Here is an 18413-nt window from a genome sequence, read left to right on the forward strand (position 1 = left end):
GGCCATTCAGAGGAGAGCAAAGTGAGGAATATGAAATCAGCCAAGCAGCAATTGAATCACAGCCAATGTGGGGAGAGCCAGCCTCCCCTGAGCCCCCTGCGGTCTGCTCTCAATTCAGTGGTAACTTCTTCCCAGGCCTATGAGACCTACATTGATAATGGACTCATATGTCTCAAACACAAGATTAGAAATATTGAAAAAAAGAAGGTAACTTTTTTCATTTTGTTGGGTGGGATGTTTCAAAACAAAAAATTCATGTTTCACTTAGACACCTCCCCTTCTAAGAATAGAATCAAGATCTAGTGTGCATACAAAGCAAAATTTAGAATTATTTATCAGTTTAGCTGAAGGGTTTATGCTTTATACTGTTATTTTGCATGCCGTTGTCTAAATGCTTAGAGATTTATTAGAGCATTCATCTTTTTTTTTTTTAAATGAGAAGGGCATTACTCAGAGAGAGGGAATACTAATAACTTGCAAACCCCATCCCTTGTTTGTCTTCTTTCTGCAGCAGTTATTGCAGTACAGCTGCAGCAGTGATGGGAAGCTTGAGGAATGATACACAGTTCTAGCAATACTAATTTATAGCTTAAAGATAACATGGTCAGGAAGTAAATCTTAGAGATGCTTATCAAAAGTGAAAGGTTTAACATGGGTCTAGTGTGACTACAAAGGTTGATGTAAAAATTCCAAATTCATGCCATAACTAATTTCTTTGAGTTATGGGGCTAATATTAAATAGTATTTCATGTATTAAATTTTATTTATTTAATAATTATTAGTGATTCCCTCTCGGTATTCTAACATGGTGGTACTCACTGGGTGGGTTTTATGGCCCTGAATTTAAAATATTTGAATATAAATGTGAAACCAAGTTCTACTGAAAACTTTAGGAGCTGTTTTTATGGGAGGTGTGTGTGTGAATGTGTGTTATTCAAATGGTAAGTCTGATTGGGCTAATGTGGAGCTAGTTTTTGTGGTCATAGGTTTTGGTACTTAGAAGGGCCATTTACTTGTAGCTTGTCTGTTGCCACAGACTGGGCCTGATCTGACTTTGCAATGTATGAATGTGAATGGATCAGCACAAATTCTTCAACTTTACTGGATACACAAAGCTTAGGTCGTATCGATGATAGGTCAATAGTATGGTCTATGCAAATGGTGTGCAATGTCTGCTGTATATTGGAAACTTAGGAGTGATGGCCTTTGAGCATATACCACATAATTTTAAGTGCATTTAACTAGATTTGTGTGTAAGCTAACATAATGTTATAGGACTACCATCAAGTGCTTGACAGTGAGTACATGAGGTTATCATTGTACCAGTGTATACACTCAGCACCAAAAATTTATCATTTCTCACATTATAGTAGGTTCAGCCTGAGTGCTATTTTCATGTGTTGCTTTTCTTAAATTCAGTATGAAAGTTATAACTCTTGTACTTGGCACATCAAAAAGGGTACAGTTGAAGCAAACAACAAAGAGGACTGGATGCCCTCCATGCTGAACAGTGGGCTGTTCCAGACCTTGCTTCTAATTACCTGACTTTAAATTAAAACTGGATTAAATTTAAATCTGGATTTGAACTCAGGTGCTCCTGACTTCAGGGCTGGTGCTCTATGCATTGCACTACCTAGCTGCCCCATGTAGTTCAATATTTCTAAAAATCTGCTAGGTTTCTGTATCTGGATGTCCTGCTGGCATTGCAAATTCAGTATTTACAAAACTGAACTCCTTATTTCTATCCTCTGCCCTTACACCAACTTCTGTTTCTGGTGGAAGACAGTGTTCCATCTTTCCAGTCACCCAAAAAGCAGATAACATCTTTGACTTTTCTCTTTCTGTCACCTCTCTCATTCAGTTGTTTGCCAGGTCTTGTTGATTTGATTATGCCTTCCATAATATAGTATCTATTTCTTTCCATTTTGATTACAACAACCCTGCTTCAGGACCTCACCACTTTTTACTTGAACTTGAACTAGCTTTTTTTTTTTTAAACTAGCTTCTTAACTGGTCTTTCTTCATCCAATTGCTTTTCTTCCCTAATTCAGCCTTCACTTAGCTGCCAAAATAAGCTTACTAATGCAGTGTTTTGATCACATCGCTCCCTCTAATTAATAAAACAAAAACAAAAACAAAAACTTCAGTGACTCCCCGTGCAAGTATAATATAAACTCCTTATGGTGCTTAAAGCCCTCTAGCATTCCAATACTATTCCCTTGTAGTGAGAGGGCATAATGGATTGACCACTGGATTAAGAATCAGGGAACCTCAAGTTTGAATGCTTCCTCAGATGCTTAATTAGCTCTGTGACCCTGGACGAGTCACTTAGCTTCTCTTCTGCAAAATGGAGATAATAATTCCACCTACCTCTGAGGGTTATTGTGGGAAACAAATTAAATCACATATGTAAAACCATTTGCAAGCCTTAAAGCATGTTAAGCTATTATTTGGTTTAAACCAAGCTGACTACTCCTCTGTCCTGTTCTGGATGACCTCTTTGTGCTGTTCTCTGTACCTAGCATGAACTCTCCTCTTCTCTACCCTCATTCTCCCACCCTCAACTTTGACCTTTTTTTTGTCAAATGTCAGCTTAGGTGCCCTACTTCTGTGAAATTTTCCCTCATATATTTCTTTGCTGACTCTTTATCTAATTGAAAGTGATCTCCATCTTCTGATTGCTCATAACATTTTGGACCTCTCCTTTGTACCACTTCAACTTCATATTGTTGGTTAGAATATACATTATATTTCCTCTCCCTTGCCTTTGCCTCCCTCCAGATCTGTCCTCTATAATCCATTATTATTTTCAGCATATGTTTACTTTTTTTCCCTTCTTTCAAAGATCCTATTTTAGGAATATAGTCCTATATGTGTGCCAGTACTAAACATAGCTTATACTACTAAATCATAAAAGTCTTTAAGAGTAGATGTTTTTTCACTTTATAATAACTTTAATTTACCCAGTTTGACTAAACAAATGTGTGTTTTTTTCTCCCCTTCCCCACCTCTGGCTGTAATTATAGAGGCTTTGAAATAGTAGCATTTCTGGAGTTCTCAGTATTAACAGGTTTTGTTTTGTTTTTAATAAATTCTTCAACTAGCAAATGTCTTAGTTTGCTTACCTTAATCAAATGCAAATCTTCCAGATAAGCAACTTAAATTTCACTTGAGTTTCATGGGAAATTTTCAGGAACATTTCCATGGCTAGATATCAATCTAGATAGATGACGGTCAAATCTGTATAAACACCTGAAATCTTTCCTTCCTAAGATCAATTCTGTTGTCTTCAACTGCCTTCTGGACATACCTGGGTGTTCTGTCAGCTCGTTGAAAGCAATATATCCACAACTGGACTTGGCTCTGAGCACCACTCCATGTTATTCATCTTTGACTTTTCTGTTTCTTTTCCCTCTCCTCTATTCCCCGTATTTATTTCCTTGCTAAGTCCCCTCAATTCTGTCTCTACAGTATTTCTCACCTTCATCCCTTCCTTTCAACTTCCATTTCAACATTTTGTTCTGGCCCTTGTTGCCTCTTGCCCAAACTATTGTGATAATTTCTTAATCTGTCTTCTTTTATTCCCTTCTACAATTCATCTACATAACTGCCCAAATGTTCCTAATGCTAAGGTCTGATCATGTCACTTTCTGCTAAAAACCTTCCTTGGATCCTTGTTGCTTCCCAAATAAAATGCAAATTCCTCAGCCTGTCATTTAAGACCAGCCATAATCTATCTCCAACATGCCCTTCCAACCTTATTTCACATTATTCCCTTCATATTTTCTGTGTTCTAACCAAACTGGAATACTAGCCACTCAACCAGCCTTATCCTACTATACATTTACATAGACAGTAAACCATTTCCATTTTTCTCCCTTCACTAAACCCAAACCTAGTATATATTACTGTTTATATTTGTTTGTTAATCCTTCCTTTAAGGAAAGTATTAGGTGTTATCGCTTCTATGATGCCTATCTTGATTTCTGATCTTCTTCCTCACAGCTGAAAATTATCTTTCCCTCAAATCCTAGAGCATTTTTGCTCAATCTTTGCTCCACTCCTATTGCGTTTTTACCCTATACTCTAGTTATTTGTATGTAAACCATCATATCTCCTGGCTCACATTCAATGAGATCTTTAAACACTTGGCTGTTGTCTTTCATTTGTTTTCCCAGCATATATCAAAATGTCTTGTACATAGCAGGAAAGTAGAATTAATTTAGAAACATTTAATTTTCAAACTTAACTTTTTGTCAAACTAAAAGTTTTTCTATTTGTAGCTCAAACTAGAAGATTATAAGGATCGCCTGAAAAATGGAGAGCCACTCAATTCAGACCAATTGGTAAGTAGATAGTCATCCTCTAGAAAACTTGCTTTTTCAATTTTTAAGGGGAAAAACTTCTGGATTTGATAGGACTAAGGACTTTGTAGAATGGGGAAGAGAAATGAAGATACAGTGAATAGAGTAAAGGTTTCATTGAGTCTTCATGTCTCTTGAGATTTAAGTATACTTGCTGTTAGGTCCTATCAATAACATAGTCATTGGGGGTGCTGAATATTAGAGGCAAGTGCTTTAAGGTAATTCTTTTTCTTCTTCTTTCAGTTTTGGAGAATAGCCAACTTTCCCTGCATATTTTTTTTTTTTTAGGCAATTGGGGTTAAGTGACTTGCCCAGGGTCACACAGCTAGTAAGCGTCAAGTGTTTGGTCTGAGGCCGGATTTGAACTTGGGTCCTTCTGATTTCAGGGCTGGTGCTCTATCCACTGCGCCACCTAGCTGCCCTCTCCCTGCATCTTCTTAAAGAGCTGAGTGGATTTTGTCTTTTAATTTGAAGTTCTGCCACCCAATCTTAGTTGAAATAAAGTTTCTATCCTTTTCTTTTCCAACTCTTCTTATCAAAAATATAGGATTATGAGGAAACAAAGCCAGGGCAGCACCCAAAGAGGATTCCTTGTCAGTTTTTGCTGAGTAATTTTTTCTTTCCTTTTGCCATCATCACTAGAGCAAGTAAGGGAAGAATAATGACTTAGCTTCAGATGACTTTCCCTGTCTTTGTACTCTTTTTGTGGTATTAGTACCTAAAGAGATTCTTTTATGCAAACTCTCTACTATGGGAGAAATTTTGGAGTGTGTATGGTATATTTATGTACTTGTCTTTTAACTTAGTCTTGATCACTTGTACCAAGGTGCTTTTAAGTAAAGATAAGGCATTGCTCTCTTTCTCGGGTCACTGGCGTGTCTAGTTAGGCTTTTATTTGCCCTTCTTTCTGCCACAGTAATTTGTCTCTGCTTTTTTGCTTAAACTCCAGGTTTTCTCCACCCCCACTTATATCCTACATTTTAACTCTAGGTCAAATTGTCTTTTTTTCTGTAGCAGCTGGCAAACTAGCTTGGCAGTTTGCCTGAATTCTATACTGGGTGAATGTCTCTATTAATTGGTCTCACTAGAATCAGGCTTATATATAGAGTGGAGGCAGTCATCTATATGGTATAGCTTACTGGACCTTAGAATCAGAGTTGGAAGGAACCTTGGGAGATTATCTAGTCCAACTCATTACTTGGTATAATCCCCTCTACAACCTTGTTGACACCTGTTGTCCTGTGCTGTACTTCAGAGATTCTTAACCTTATTTGTGTCGTGCACTCCTTTGGCAGTCTAGTGAAGTCTATGGGCCCATTCTTAGAATGTTTTTAAATGATAAAATATAGGATAACAAAACATTTATATTTAAATAGTTATCAAGAAATATATATATATATATATTTTTTCAAAATATATTTTTTTTAAATGCAGTTTACAGAGCCAGGGTTGCCCTGCTCTACTTGAATGGAGAATATACTATTTTACAACAATGTTTTTTATTGATATTGTTTCCAAATATATTTCTCCCCTCCCTAGTAAGAGCTCGTTACTTTGAGGCAATATGTTCTGCTGCTAGAAAATACTAATTATTACAATTTTTTCCCTTTATACTGAGCCCAAAGGTGCTACTCTATAACATTGTTAGACCTAATGCTTTTTAGGGAGTGGGAGGTGGGGGTCTCGGATTGTGAGGAAGGTATATCACATTCATTCATGTTGAGATTGCAGTCAACTTTTTAGTGTATCTTACAAGGTCTCCTGCCTCTCTATAATTAGAACTTATGTAGAATTAGAGTTAAGAGTTCAATTCTTGGCTCTGCTCTTTGCTGCATGGTGTGATCAAATTGCTTTACTTTTTTTTTTTCTGGGCCTCAGTTTTTCTAACTGCAGAATTAGAGTTGGATCAACTTTAAAGCCTCTTTAAACTCTAACCCTTTTGTCTCTGAAGGTGACAAAACCCAGGTTCCAGATAGCTCAGGGATCTATAGAGCTCTCAGCTGTAGGCCATCCAGTTTATGTGACCTAAAATTTTTAATTTGGACTAGATGGCCCCTCTGTTTTATGAAATATATTCTTTGAAAAAAAAAGATTAATAATAATAGCTAATATTTTTATAGCACCTACTATGCCAGGAACTGTGCTAAATGTTTTACAAATATCTCATTTCATCTTATTAGCTTTAACTTAGTGTGAATTTATTGTTTTCTTTTGATTAGACTTTGATAAATGGAATATACTTAGTAAGTAGTAAAGGAAAGAGGGTAGTACTTCAGTCTTTCAAACTGAATTCTAAACATAATACTCTCACCCTCTCTTTCTTGATTTAAAGCTTTTTTTCTAAATTGGCAATTCATTCTCACCTTTATACTTTCTTTCAACTTTTATTCCCTTTAATTAGCTTCTCACATCTTTTTTCTAACTACTTTCACATCACTTAGAAACCCACAGAGCCACAGAAGCCTAAACTAAATCCTAAAGTTATTCCCTCTACATTGTATCTAGCAGTGGCTATCTACAGTTTGCTTAAAGACCTCTGATGAAAGAGAACCCGTTACTATCTAAGGCAACTCCTTCAACTTTGGAATAGTTCTAATAATTCACAAGATTTTATTCCTACCTTGAGCTAAAATCTACCTCTGTAATTTCTATCCATTGTTCCTTGTTCTGAACTCTGGGACAAAGCAGAATAAGTGTAAACCTGCTTAAATGTCATAGCCCTTCAAATACCTTAAGAATACTGTGGTACTGAGCAAATCTATTGTCCGAAGGTTCCTTCAGGCTTCGTCAGGCATGAATCATCTCCCTCAAGCAGCTAGGTGGTGGTGTAGGTGGTGTTAGACTTGCAGTCAGGAAGACCTGAGTTCAAATACTATCTCAAACACTAATTGTATGACCCTGGAAAAGTCATTTAACCTCTTATCCTCAGTTTCTCGTCTATAAAATGGGAGTAATTATAGCACCTATTTACCTGGGGTTTTTTCTAATATCAAATGAGATAACATATGTAAAGAACTTTATAAACCTTAAAGCACTTTATAAATGCTATGATGATGATGATGATGTTTAATTTACCACCACCCTGCTTTTTCCCCCAGTACTTCTTCAAGTCACCAATGCCCTTCCTGCACCTAAGACTGAACTTAATATTTTAGACATTACAATATACAATTGTAACATATAAAAAGTATGTTAAAGCAGTATATGTATTGTACATGTGTGTATATACATTCTCCAGCAAACAGTATCAACTCATGTTCTCAAAGGAATTATAGTACTTAACTGTTACAAAAATCCTAAATCTGTCCATAAGCACATTAGGAAGATAGTTCTTCAAAAACCAGGTGTTATGGAATGAATCTCAGCAGTTACAGTTTAGTTAGGCTCATAACATTCATTTAAGTTAAAATGTGGTTACTGAGGCTTCATGAATCAACCTGATATTCAAGTCTAGTGTTTTGATAATTGCCATGGGCAGATGTCATCTTTCTAGTCAATATCCTGTTTTTTGTGTCTTGTACATAATACGTACTCAAATCTTATTGAATTGAATATGCTATTGTAACTAGTTAATATCACCAAACATATCTTGTTCTTAGAAGATAATTTTTTTCCTCTGCAGAAATACTTTGAATAATTTAAAATCTTTGAAGGAGCTACTGTGATTGTACACACTGTAGAAACATTAAATTCAGTCAAAAAACATGGATTTCTTCTAGCGTTGTCCTTTGTAATGTTAAGCTATGGACCTTGGACAAATTATTTAACATCCCTGAGCCTGCCCCAAGTTCTTCAGCTGTAAAATGAAGGTAGTAATATCTGTACTACTTCTCTAACAGAGGTTATTTGTTGCAAGAAAAGTGCTTTATGACTTACAAAGTACAGTATTAAAGTGACCTATTCAAGAGAACATAATAACTAAACTAAATCTCACTTGCATTTTGAATAACCTATCTGTCTATCTAAACCCCCTTCTACATACCTCTCACCTAGATTATTATTATTATTGTTGTTGTTGTTGTTTTTACCTAGGCAATGGGGTTAAGTGACTTGCCCAGGGTCACATAGCTAGTAAGTTTCATATGTCTGCAGTTGGATTTGAACTCTGGTCCTCCTGACTCCAGGGCTGGTGTTCCATCCACTGGGCCACTTAGCTGCCCCTCACCTAGATTATTTCAACAACTTCCTAATTGGTCAACCTGCTCCAAGTTTTTCCCCACTCAATTCCATCCTGTATGCTATTGCCAAAGTAATTTTCCTAAAGCGCACATCTGACTGTATGACTCTTCTGCTCAACCAGGAACCGTGCCTTCCTATTACCTCTTAAAATCAAGTATCAAGCCCTCCATTTAGCTTTTAAAAAACCTATTGGTAGCCTATTATTCCACTCTCTTTAGACGTTATTCCCTTCCCCCACTCTTTGATTTCTGCCAAACTGGCCTCTCTGTTCCTCACACAGGACTCCATTTCCTGGCTCTTTGTACTAGCCATCCCCCATGACTGGAATTTACTTCCACCTCTGAGTTCCCTGCTTTTAAGATGCAGCTGAAGCACCATCTTATGCATGAAGTATATGTAGCCTATTCAGATTCCCTCCCCTAGTCAGCTACTAGTGTCATCTCTTCCTTCTATTGTGCCTTCTATTTAACTACTTTGTATATAATCACTTTATATTTACACTGCATGTATTTATATATGTGCCTATTATCTCCCCTAGAATATAAATTCCCTTTCCAGTAGGGATTCTTGCATCTTTGTACTTGTATTCCTTCTACCCTAATAAATACTTGTTGGCACTTAATAATAAATACTTGTTGATTAGTGAACTCCATATATTTTGTTTTAGCTATGGTAGCAGTATGGAATTTTGTTTATAAAATGGTTGGAATATTGAATATTTATTGTTCTGATTCAGATCTGGATTAGGAAGAAAAAATTCTGTGTCCTAAGTGTTAAGTGCTAGAACAATACGCAAATGGTTCCTAGTGAAATTTTTTTTAATGCTGCTGTATTTTGTAATGAGACAGCTATTAAACTAATGTGTCACACTTTTAAGAATGTACATATGGAAGAGAGGATGCCATGATCCAGTTTGTACTCATGCTTAGCAAGAAGTGTTAAAAACTCAGATTTCAAACTAGCAAACTGACTAGTACTCCATTCAAGGTACTAGCCCAATTAGAATATCCATAAATGAGTACCGTCTCTTTAAATTTTGAATTGCTGCCCTTCGTTATAAGAGAACTGTACACACACACACACACACACACACACACACGATTTTTCACTCTTTCCCTTCTCTCATTGTAGAGTGCTCTTATTTTGACATAGATACGTGTATGTTAAATATTTGCTTTTTAATTGTTTTATAGGAGGCAGTAGAAAAGTATGAAGAAGTATTACATAACTTGGAATTTGCCAAGGAGCTTCAAAAAACTTTTTCTGGACTCAGCCAAGATGTAAGTTGTTTCAGGAAGAACAACACAATTTGAATAGGGTAACTGAAAATCAGTAGTATATACAATATTCCATAGCCCTTAATCCTCACCTCTACAAAGATGGTACATTTCCTCAACCCTTCTCTGAAAGCATGGTATAATTGAATAGTGTTGGATTTAAACCCTATTGTTCTATTTTGTATACACACATACACACACAGACATACATATTTCCTGGACCTTTTTACTTCAATCAGCATCATTTCATATAAATCTTCTCTAAATTCTTCATGTTCGTCCCTTGTGACACAGTCATCTTCCATTACATTTATGGATGGCAACCATGATTTTTGAACTATTCCTCAATCAGTGGGCATCTATTTAGTTTTCAGTTCTTACAGTAAAATCTTGATTTGTTTGCTATTAAGTTTTGTTTTTCTTTTAGGTAATGGTGGATACTATAGCTCACTTGTAAGATAACTTCACAATAATGTTCACCTGGTATAGATATATTTTTAACATGTCAGTATCTTTGGAGAATTATTTCAATTAGACATATTTTTATTTACATTTTTAAAATTAGCTATGTATTAATTCCCTTGTAGTTTTGTTGGAAACTTTTTTTTAAACCCTGTATCCATACATAATGGGTGGGTATATGCAAGCTAGAAGTTGTCATGCTTGTGTTTGTTCTACAAGATATTTGGGTTTTAGACCCAGGCCAAGTAACATCAGTACTTTTCTTTCATTGTCAGATTCTTCCAAATATTTTTTGTTTGTTTCTTTAAACTTGCTGGGCTTTTTTCTACTCTGTCCTATAATGATATTGTGGCAGAAGTCAGTGGACCTGATTATTTTAAATATAGTATATGTTGAATGGCATGGTGCATAGCGAGTTGGCCTCAAAGCCAGGAAGATCTGGATTCTAATTTCTGACATACTGGCAACATGAGCCCAGGCAAGTCACTTAACTTCTCATTACTCGAGGAAACCTTTTAAGGCTAAATTGCATTGGTGGAGGAAGTCAGTTTGCCTGGAGGTTTCCTAGATGAATGAAATCACCAGTAATCTTCTATCCCTGTATATTGAGACAAATTGATTGTGTCATGTTATCATATACATCCAGTGACCAAAAAAGTTGGTGGGTTGAAATATGTCTGGCTAATCTGCACTTTGATCTTCTCCATTAGACGATCATACATTGTGATTAACTGACCAAGATAGTAAAGTAAAACTATTGTTTAGTGTGATTTGCTTATTTGATATGACAGATTGGGGGTGGGGCAGAATTCTATGGAATGATGCTTTAGGATATAAGTTCATATAGGTTTTATTGCAACATAAGTCATCTGGTTAGTTGGAACTGACCGTTTTTATATCTCGCCTTGGTCCTTTTTTTCTTTGCAGCTGCGTTTTAGGCTTTTTACTGTATGGGGCATGAAGAGCAAAATATATACTGAGAATTAATATGTATATGTGTGTATACATACACATACATACACACATGTGTATATGTGTAGCATATATGTATGTGTAATATATATTATTAATAATACATACATATATAATTTTGATTTTAAATTACTCTGATAAAAGTTGGTCACCTTTTTAGGATTAACTGTGTATTTCATTGATTCTCCTCATGGTAGATGATAGAATAGTAGTAGTGTGTTGGCTGGCAGGAGACTGGGTTCTAGTCCTAACACTGCCACTAACCGGATAATCTTAGGTAATTTGACTTCTTTTTGTCTCAGTTTTTTCTACATTTTTATATCTGTCTTTCCTATTTGTATCAAAAAGGTAGTAGTAGAACATTTATCTGTTCTTCTTCCTAACTTCCATCTTTAAGAGATCTCTTCGAGTCTTTGGCTTCCTTTAAAATTTGGCTCAAGCGCAACCTCCTCTAGGTGCTTTGCCCCCTCCCCAAACCGCCTACCTTCCATTTACTCTGTACTTACCTTGTATATTCCAATTTTATCTTCTCCCCAATTAGAATATAAGCTCCTTAAAGACAAAGACTGTTTTTGATGTTTTCTTTAGCTTTCCAGCACTTTGCAAAGTACCTGGTTTATAGTAAGTGCTTAATAAGTATTTATTTGGTAGGTTTAAAAGCACTTAGTTGTAAATTGGCATAATTAGAATTGGCTACATATTCTATTAACTTTTTTAATTGTCACATGAGATTTGAGAATCTTTAGCTGTTTTGGGTTAGATGTTCTAAGAGTACAATTTCAGTGGCTTATAGGATAAAGGTAGCACCATGTAGGGAAAGCGCTAGATTTGAAGTCAGAGGATGTGATTTGGAATCCTAGCTCTGCTATTTTAAGTCTTCATCTCCTGGGCTTGTAAAATAAGGAAGTAGACTAGCTTTTATATGAAGTCCTTTTTAGCTCTAAATCTTACAGGCCTAATTTTCTGTATATGAAATTGCTAATTGGGAGGTATAGCCAACAGCCCATTTTAATAAGAATTTATTTTTAATAGCTCCTGAAAGCCCAGAAGAAGGCTCAGAGAAGAGAGCACATGTTAAAACTTGAGGCTGAGAAAAAGAAGCTCCGGACTATATTTCAAGTTCAGTATGTCTTACAGAACTTCACACAAGAACACGTACAAGAGGACTTCAAAGGTGGCTTGAATGGTGCAGTGTATTTGCCTTCGAGAGAACTAGACTACCTCATTAAGTTTTCAAAACTCACATGCCCTGAGAGAAACGAGAGTTTGAGGTACAATAATGAAAAGGTTCTCCTAAAATGGGACACATACTACGTTTTAGTTTGTTGGTATTTGGGAATGAATTAGAAACAGCTTTGAAGAACAGCAAATCCTATGATTAAGAGCCATAGTATTTGGAAGGGGTAAATTTGGGATAAGGAACTAGTCCTTTCCTTACTATCCATATATTCCAGTATTGTAGCACTGATTTTTTTTTTTGGCAAGGCAATTGGGGTTAAGTGACTTGCCCAGGATCACACAGCTAGTGAGTATCATGTGTCTGAGGCTGGATTTGAACTCGGGTCCTCCTGACTTCAGGGCTTGTGCTCTATCCACTGTGCTACCTGGCTGCCCCCCCCCCACATATTCTTTGTAGCACTGATTCTTAAAAAGATTATTCAAAGATCAGTCTAACCTTAACGTAAAACTGCTGTATTTGAGAATATTGGAAAAACTTGCTGTTAAGGTAAAAACATGGTCTTTTTATTACCCCAGAAAACTTTTACATCCTTATTTCTCTGCTCTTGAATAAAAAGCAAGCAAAATTTGTCTTGTTCCAATATAATTGAACTTTCGAAAAAGAGAAGTACTTGGTGTTCTGCCATCATCCCACAGGTAAAAACTAAATAAGTTAACCCAATATCAAAGCACAAAGAATAGATTTATACAAATTAGACTCTTTGATGAATATTTTTTATTCCTTTCTCCTCCACTACACCATTCCTTCCAGTTATCCATGTTTGCCATCTTGTTTTGAACCAATAATCTTTATACACTTTTTTTTTGTTTTTAGAAAGTTTGATGGTATTTTTTTATTCTGTTAAAGTGGGTTTAAAATTCATCTGTGAGACATATGATTTCTAAGAAATCTAAATCTATATATGAAAGCTGTAAAATGCAGTCAGCCCTTAGCTTCTTGCAGTTAGACACACTGGCTCCCCATGCCATCACCAGTACATGTTTGTCCATTTCCCTCCCTACTGAGTATAGGCTCAGGCAGTGTGTAAATGTATATTTACCTTAGACTGAACAAAACTTTTATCTGCCTAAATATCATGTAAAGGGCCCTTAAGAAATCCATATTGTAACTTAATATTAATTCCTCTCATTTGACATAAGTAGTCATGAGTTGACAATACAACTTCAGTAAATTGTAATTTTAAACTTGTCTGTTTCTTAATAGCTCCTTTTGGTAAATGTGTGTAATGAATTCTGGCTAAAGGTTGCTTTTTTTTTTTAAGTTAGCTTGTTTAAGAAATTAACTTGAATTAGAAATCTTAAGTGGCTGATCAGCTTTAGCAGTTCAGGTTTAATTTTTCCTTTCCATTGGAAACAAAATTACTTTTGACTATATATGGACAGGAATTTATAATGTGTCAATGCCACGACATACTTCTAAAGTTGCTTTATTTTTGCTGCTTTTCATTTTCAGTATTGAAGACCAGATGGAACAGTCATCACTCTACTTTTGGGACCTCTTGGAAGGCAGTGAGAAAGCAGTGGTGGGAACAACATGTGAGTCTCTTCTGCTTTATGGATGCCTACAAACTTTATTGTGTGAAGTTTAATATTAAGCTTAAATGTTTAAAATGTGGAGAGGGTCAGAACTACCATCAGGCATCAGGGCATCCCATAAATTTCCAATTCTTTGCCACCACAAAAAGGGCTGCTATAACTAATTTTGTACATTGAGGTCCTTTTCCTTTGATCTCTTTGGTATATAGATATAGTGGTGGTATTGCTAGGTCAAAGGGTATGCGCATGTTTTTTATTTATTTATTTATTTATTTTCGTTTTCAACATTCACTTTTATAAGATTTTGAGTTCCAAATTTTTCCCCTTCTCTCCCCTCCCCAGGATGGCATGTAATCTGATATTGGCTCTACTTATGCATTCATATTAAGCATATTTCCACCTTGCATGTTGTGAAAGACGAATCAGAACAAAAGGGAAAAACCACAAGAAAGAAAAAACAACAGCAATAAAGAGAAAATAGTATACATCAGTCTACATTCAGACTCCATAGTTTTTTCTCTGGTTGTGGATAGCATCTTCTATCATGAGCTTTTTGGAATTGTCTTAGATCATTGCATTGCTGAGAAGAGCTAAGTCTATCAAAGTTGGTCATTTTACAATGTTGCTGTTCCTGTGTGCAATATTCGCCTGGTTCTGTTCACTTCATTCAGCATCAGTTTATGTAAGTCTTTCCAGGTTTTTTTGAAATCTGCTCATGTGAAATCTCATATCTTACAGAACAATAGTATTCCATTACATTCAAATACCACAACTTATTCAGCCATTCCCCAATTGATGGGCATCCCCTCAATTTCCAATTCTTTGCCACCACAGAAAGAGCTGCTATAAATATTTTTGTACATGTGGGTCCTTTTCCCTTTTTTAATGATCTCTTTGGGATACAGACCTAGTAGTGGTATTGCTGGGTCAAAGGGTATGCACAGTTTTATAGCTCTTTGGGCATAGTTCCAAATTGCTTTCTAGAAGGGTTAGATCAGTTCACAACTCACCAACGGTGTATTAGCATCTCAGTATTCTCACATCCTCTCCAACATTTGTCATTTCTCTTTTTTGTTGTATTAGCCAATTTGACAGGTGTGATGTGGTACCTCAGAGTTGTTTTAATTTGCATTTCTTTAATCAAAAGTGATTTAGAGCATTTTTATGTGACTGTAGATAACTTTAATTCCTTGAATGACTTTTATTCTTATAGATTTGACCAAGTTCTCTATATATTTGAAAAATGAGGTCTTTCTCAAAGAAACTTGCTGTAAAAATGTTCTCCCACTTTTCTGCTGTCCTTCTAATCTTGGCTGCATTGGATTTGTTTGTGCAAAACCTTTTAAATTCAATGTTATCAAAATTATCCATTTTACATCCCATAATGTTCTTTATCTCTTGTTTTGTCATAAATTCTTCCCGTATCCATAGATCTGGCAGGAAAGATATTCCATGTTTTCCTAATTTGATTATATCTCCCTTTTTGTCTAAATCATGTACTCATTTTAACCTTATCTTGGCATATGGTGTTAGATATTGGTTTGTACCTAGTTTCTCCCAAATTGCTTTTCAGTTTTCCCAGCAATTTTTCTTAGATACTGATTCTTCTCACAAATGCTTGGATCTTTATGTTTATCAAACACTAGATTACTATGGTAATTTATTACTGTATTTATTGTGTACCTAATATACTCTATTGGCCCACCACTTTTTTTCTTAGCTAGTACCAAATTGTTTTGATGATTACCACTTTGTAATACAGTTTGAGATCTGGTACTGCTAGGCCGCCTTCCTTCACATTTTTTTGTTGATTCCCCTGATATTTTTGACCTTTTGTTCTGCCAGATGAATTTTTATTTTTTTTCTGGTTGTATAAAATAATTTTTGGTAGTTTCGTTGGTATGGCATTGAATAAGTAAATTAATATAGGTAGGATTATTTTTTAAAATAATATTGACTCTGCCTACCATGAGCAATCAATATTTCTCCAGTTGTTTAGATCTAACTTTACTTGTTTAAAAAGTGTTTTGTAATTGTGTTCATGTAGTTCCTGGGTTTGTCTTAGCAAGTATTTTATATTGTCTAAAGTTATTTTAAATGGAATTTACTAATCACTTTAAAAAGAACATACAGTACCTCTTTAAGGGTGATAGAGGCAGCTGTGATATGTGTTTAGAACACTGGAATTGGATTCAGAAAGACTTGGGTTCAAATCCTGCCTTGGGATACATTAACTTTGTGAAGGTAAATCACTTAACATTTCTTTGCCTCAGGTGATACCTTAGGACTTGATAAATCCAGAATTGGAGCTGCATATGTAGGCAATTAACATCTTTTGCTCATTGAGAAAGTACTTCTAGGTGGGTCCAGGAGCTGCAGTCATGAAATCTAACAAAGTGAAGTATTGCTTCTTAACTATAAATCACTACTTTAAAATCCATTTTGTTTATTTAAAAGACACAGTCTTTCTCATGTGGTAGAATAATAGATTTAGCTACACTTCAGTTTTTTGGTCATTAACTAATGTGATAGTAAGTTGCTTGATTCTATCGTCAGTCAACAGTATTAAGTGCTTACTGTGTGTAAGGCACTGTACTAAGTATTTGGAACACACAGGCAAAAAACAAAAACAAAAACAAAAACTCACCAAAAAACAGGCATTGCCCTTAACAAGCTCATACTCTAATGGGGGGGGGGGGAACGTGCCCATGTATAAGCAAGCTATCTACAGGATAAATTATAGATAATCTCAGAGGAAAGATACTAGCATTGAGGGTAATTGAAGAAGCCTTGTAAGTAAATATGGTTTTAGCTGGGACTCAAAGGAAGCCAAGAGGTAGAGATGAGGAAGAAGAAACTCCAGATATAGGGGACAGCCACTGATTCAGGTGATAGAGGGTCTTGTGTGAGGAATAGCAAGGAAGTCGGTGTCACTGGATTACACTTTAAGAGGGATGAAAAGGTTTGGAAAAACCACTGTGGTGGATGGGATTGTGAGTCATTTGGGGAGGTATAAAAGGATTGCCTTGCCATAGTGAAAGCTCAGCTGAGATTATGTAACATAAGTTTGTAATGAAACAGTCAGTATGCTTTTGTGATTTTCTCCAGCTTTGTTTAGTAGCATGTGAATAGGAGTGAAGGCCACAGATAATAATGACCTTAGATTTAGTTCCAGAAATTTTTTCTCCTAATTTTTCCCAGAAAAACTAGATCAATGTGCATACCCTTTGACCCAGCAATACCACTTCTGGGTCTGTATTCCAAAGAGATCATAAAAATGGGAAAAGGACCCACATGTACAAAAATATTTATAGCAGCTATTTCTGTGGTGGCAAAGAATTGGAAATCGAGGGGATGCCCATCAATTGGGGAATGACTGAGCAAGTTGTGGCATTTCAATGTAATGGAATACTATTGTGCTATAAGAAATGATGAGCAGGCAGACTTCAGAAAAACTTGGAAAGACTTGTACTTGTATGGACTGATGCTGAGTGAAGTGAGTAGAACCAGGAGAACGTTGTACACAGTAAGGCACATTGTGGGATGACTGACTTTGATAGACTTAGCTCTTCTCGGCAATGCAAGGATCTAAGACAACTTCAAAAGACTCGTGATGGAAATTACTATCCACATCCAGAGAAAGAACTATGGATTATTAATGCAGATGGAAGCATACTATTTGCTCTCCTTTACTTTGTTGTTTTGTTTTATTGCTTCATTCTCATGGTTCCTCCCATTAGTTCTAATTGTTCTTTACATCATGACTAATGGAAAATACGCTTAATATGAATGTATAAGTAGAGCCGATATCAGATTGCATGCTGTCTTGGGGCAGGAGCTGGGAGAGGAGTGAGAGAGGGAGAAAATTTAAAATTCAAAATCTTATGGAAGTGAATGTTGTAAACTAAAAATAAATTAATTAATTGTCCAAAAAAAAAAAAGAAAAGAAAACTAGATCATCTTGGAAAAAGATCTATATACCCATTGTCACTATTGGCACATCTGTCTTTTGACCTCATTCAACCAAAAATGCTGTCTCCAAAATTGCCAATGATCTTTTAATTGCCATCTCCACTAGCTTCTTCTGAATCCTCATGCTTTGACTTCTTTTCAGCATTCATCACTGGCCACTCTGTTCTCTCTTCATTCTCCCACTCTCTGACCTAACCTTGGTCCTTTGCTAAATCATCATTTTATCATGCCACTAACTGAGCATTCTCCCACATGTCTGTTGTGGATCCCTTTCTTTTTCTCTGTATACTATTTCACTTAATGACTTCATTTTTTTTCCCTGCTAGAATTAATGGAGAACTTCTTCCAGTCACTCATGAGGTCATCATCCTTGATTCCTTATTCTGCCTGATCCAATCAGTTGCCAAAACTT

At 35.8% G+C, this 18413-nt stretch overlaps 1 protein-coding gene across 1 annotated transcript in view; it reads left to right on the top strand.

The window, feature by feature from the left end:
- The window catches only part of CAPRIN2 (caprin family member 2), a 62863-nt gene continuing 44450 nt past the window's right edge, over positions 1-18413 (top strand). Inside the window, exons 1-5 of the mRNA XM_027844434.1 lie at positions 1-207; positions 4284-4346; positions 9737-9823; positions 12287-12525; positions 13947-14029. Of these exons, the coding sequence (XP_027700235.1) occupies positions 31-207; positions 4284-4346; positions 9737-9823; positions 12287-12525; positions 13947-14029 (649 nt within the window). The 5' untranslated portion in view covers positions 1-30. The remainder of the gene's footprint in view (positions 208-4283; positions 4347-9736; positions 9824-12286; positions 12526-13946; positions 14030-18413) is intronic.

This window comes from Vombatus ursinus, unplaced genomic scaffold, assembly GCF_900497805.2.
Source record: "Vombatus ursinus unplaced genomic scaffold, bare-nosed wombat genome assembly UNPS02014941.1, whole genome shotgun sequence".
NCBI classification, from domain to species: domain Eukaryota; kingdom Metazoa; phylum Chordata; class Mammalia; order Diprotodontia; family Vombatidae; genus Vombatus; species Vombatus ursinus.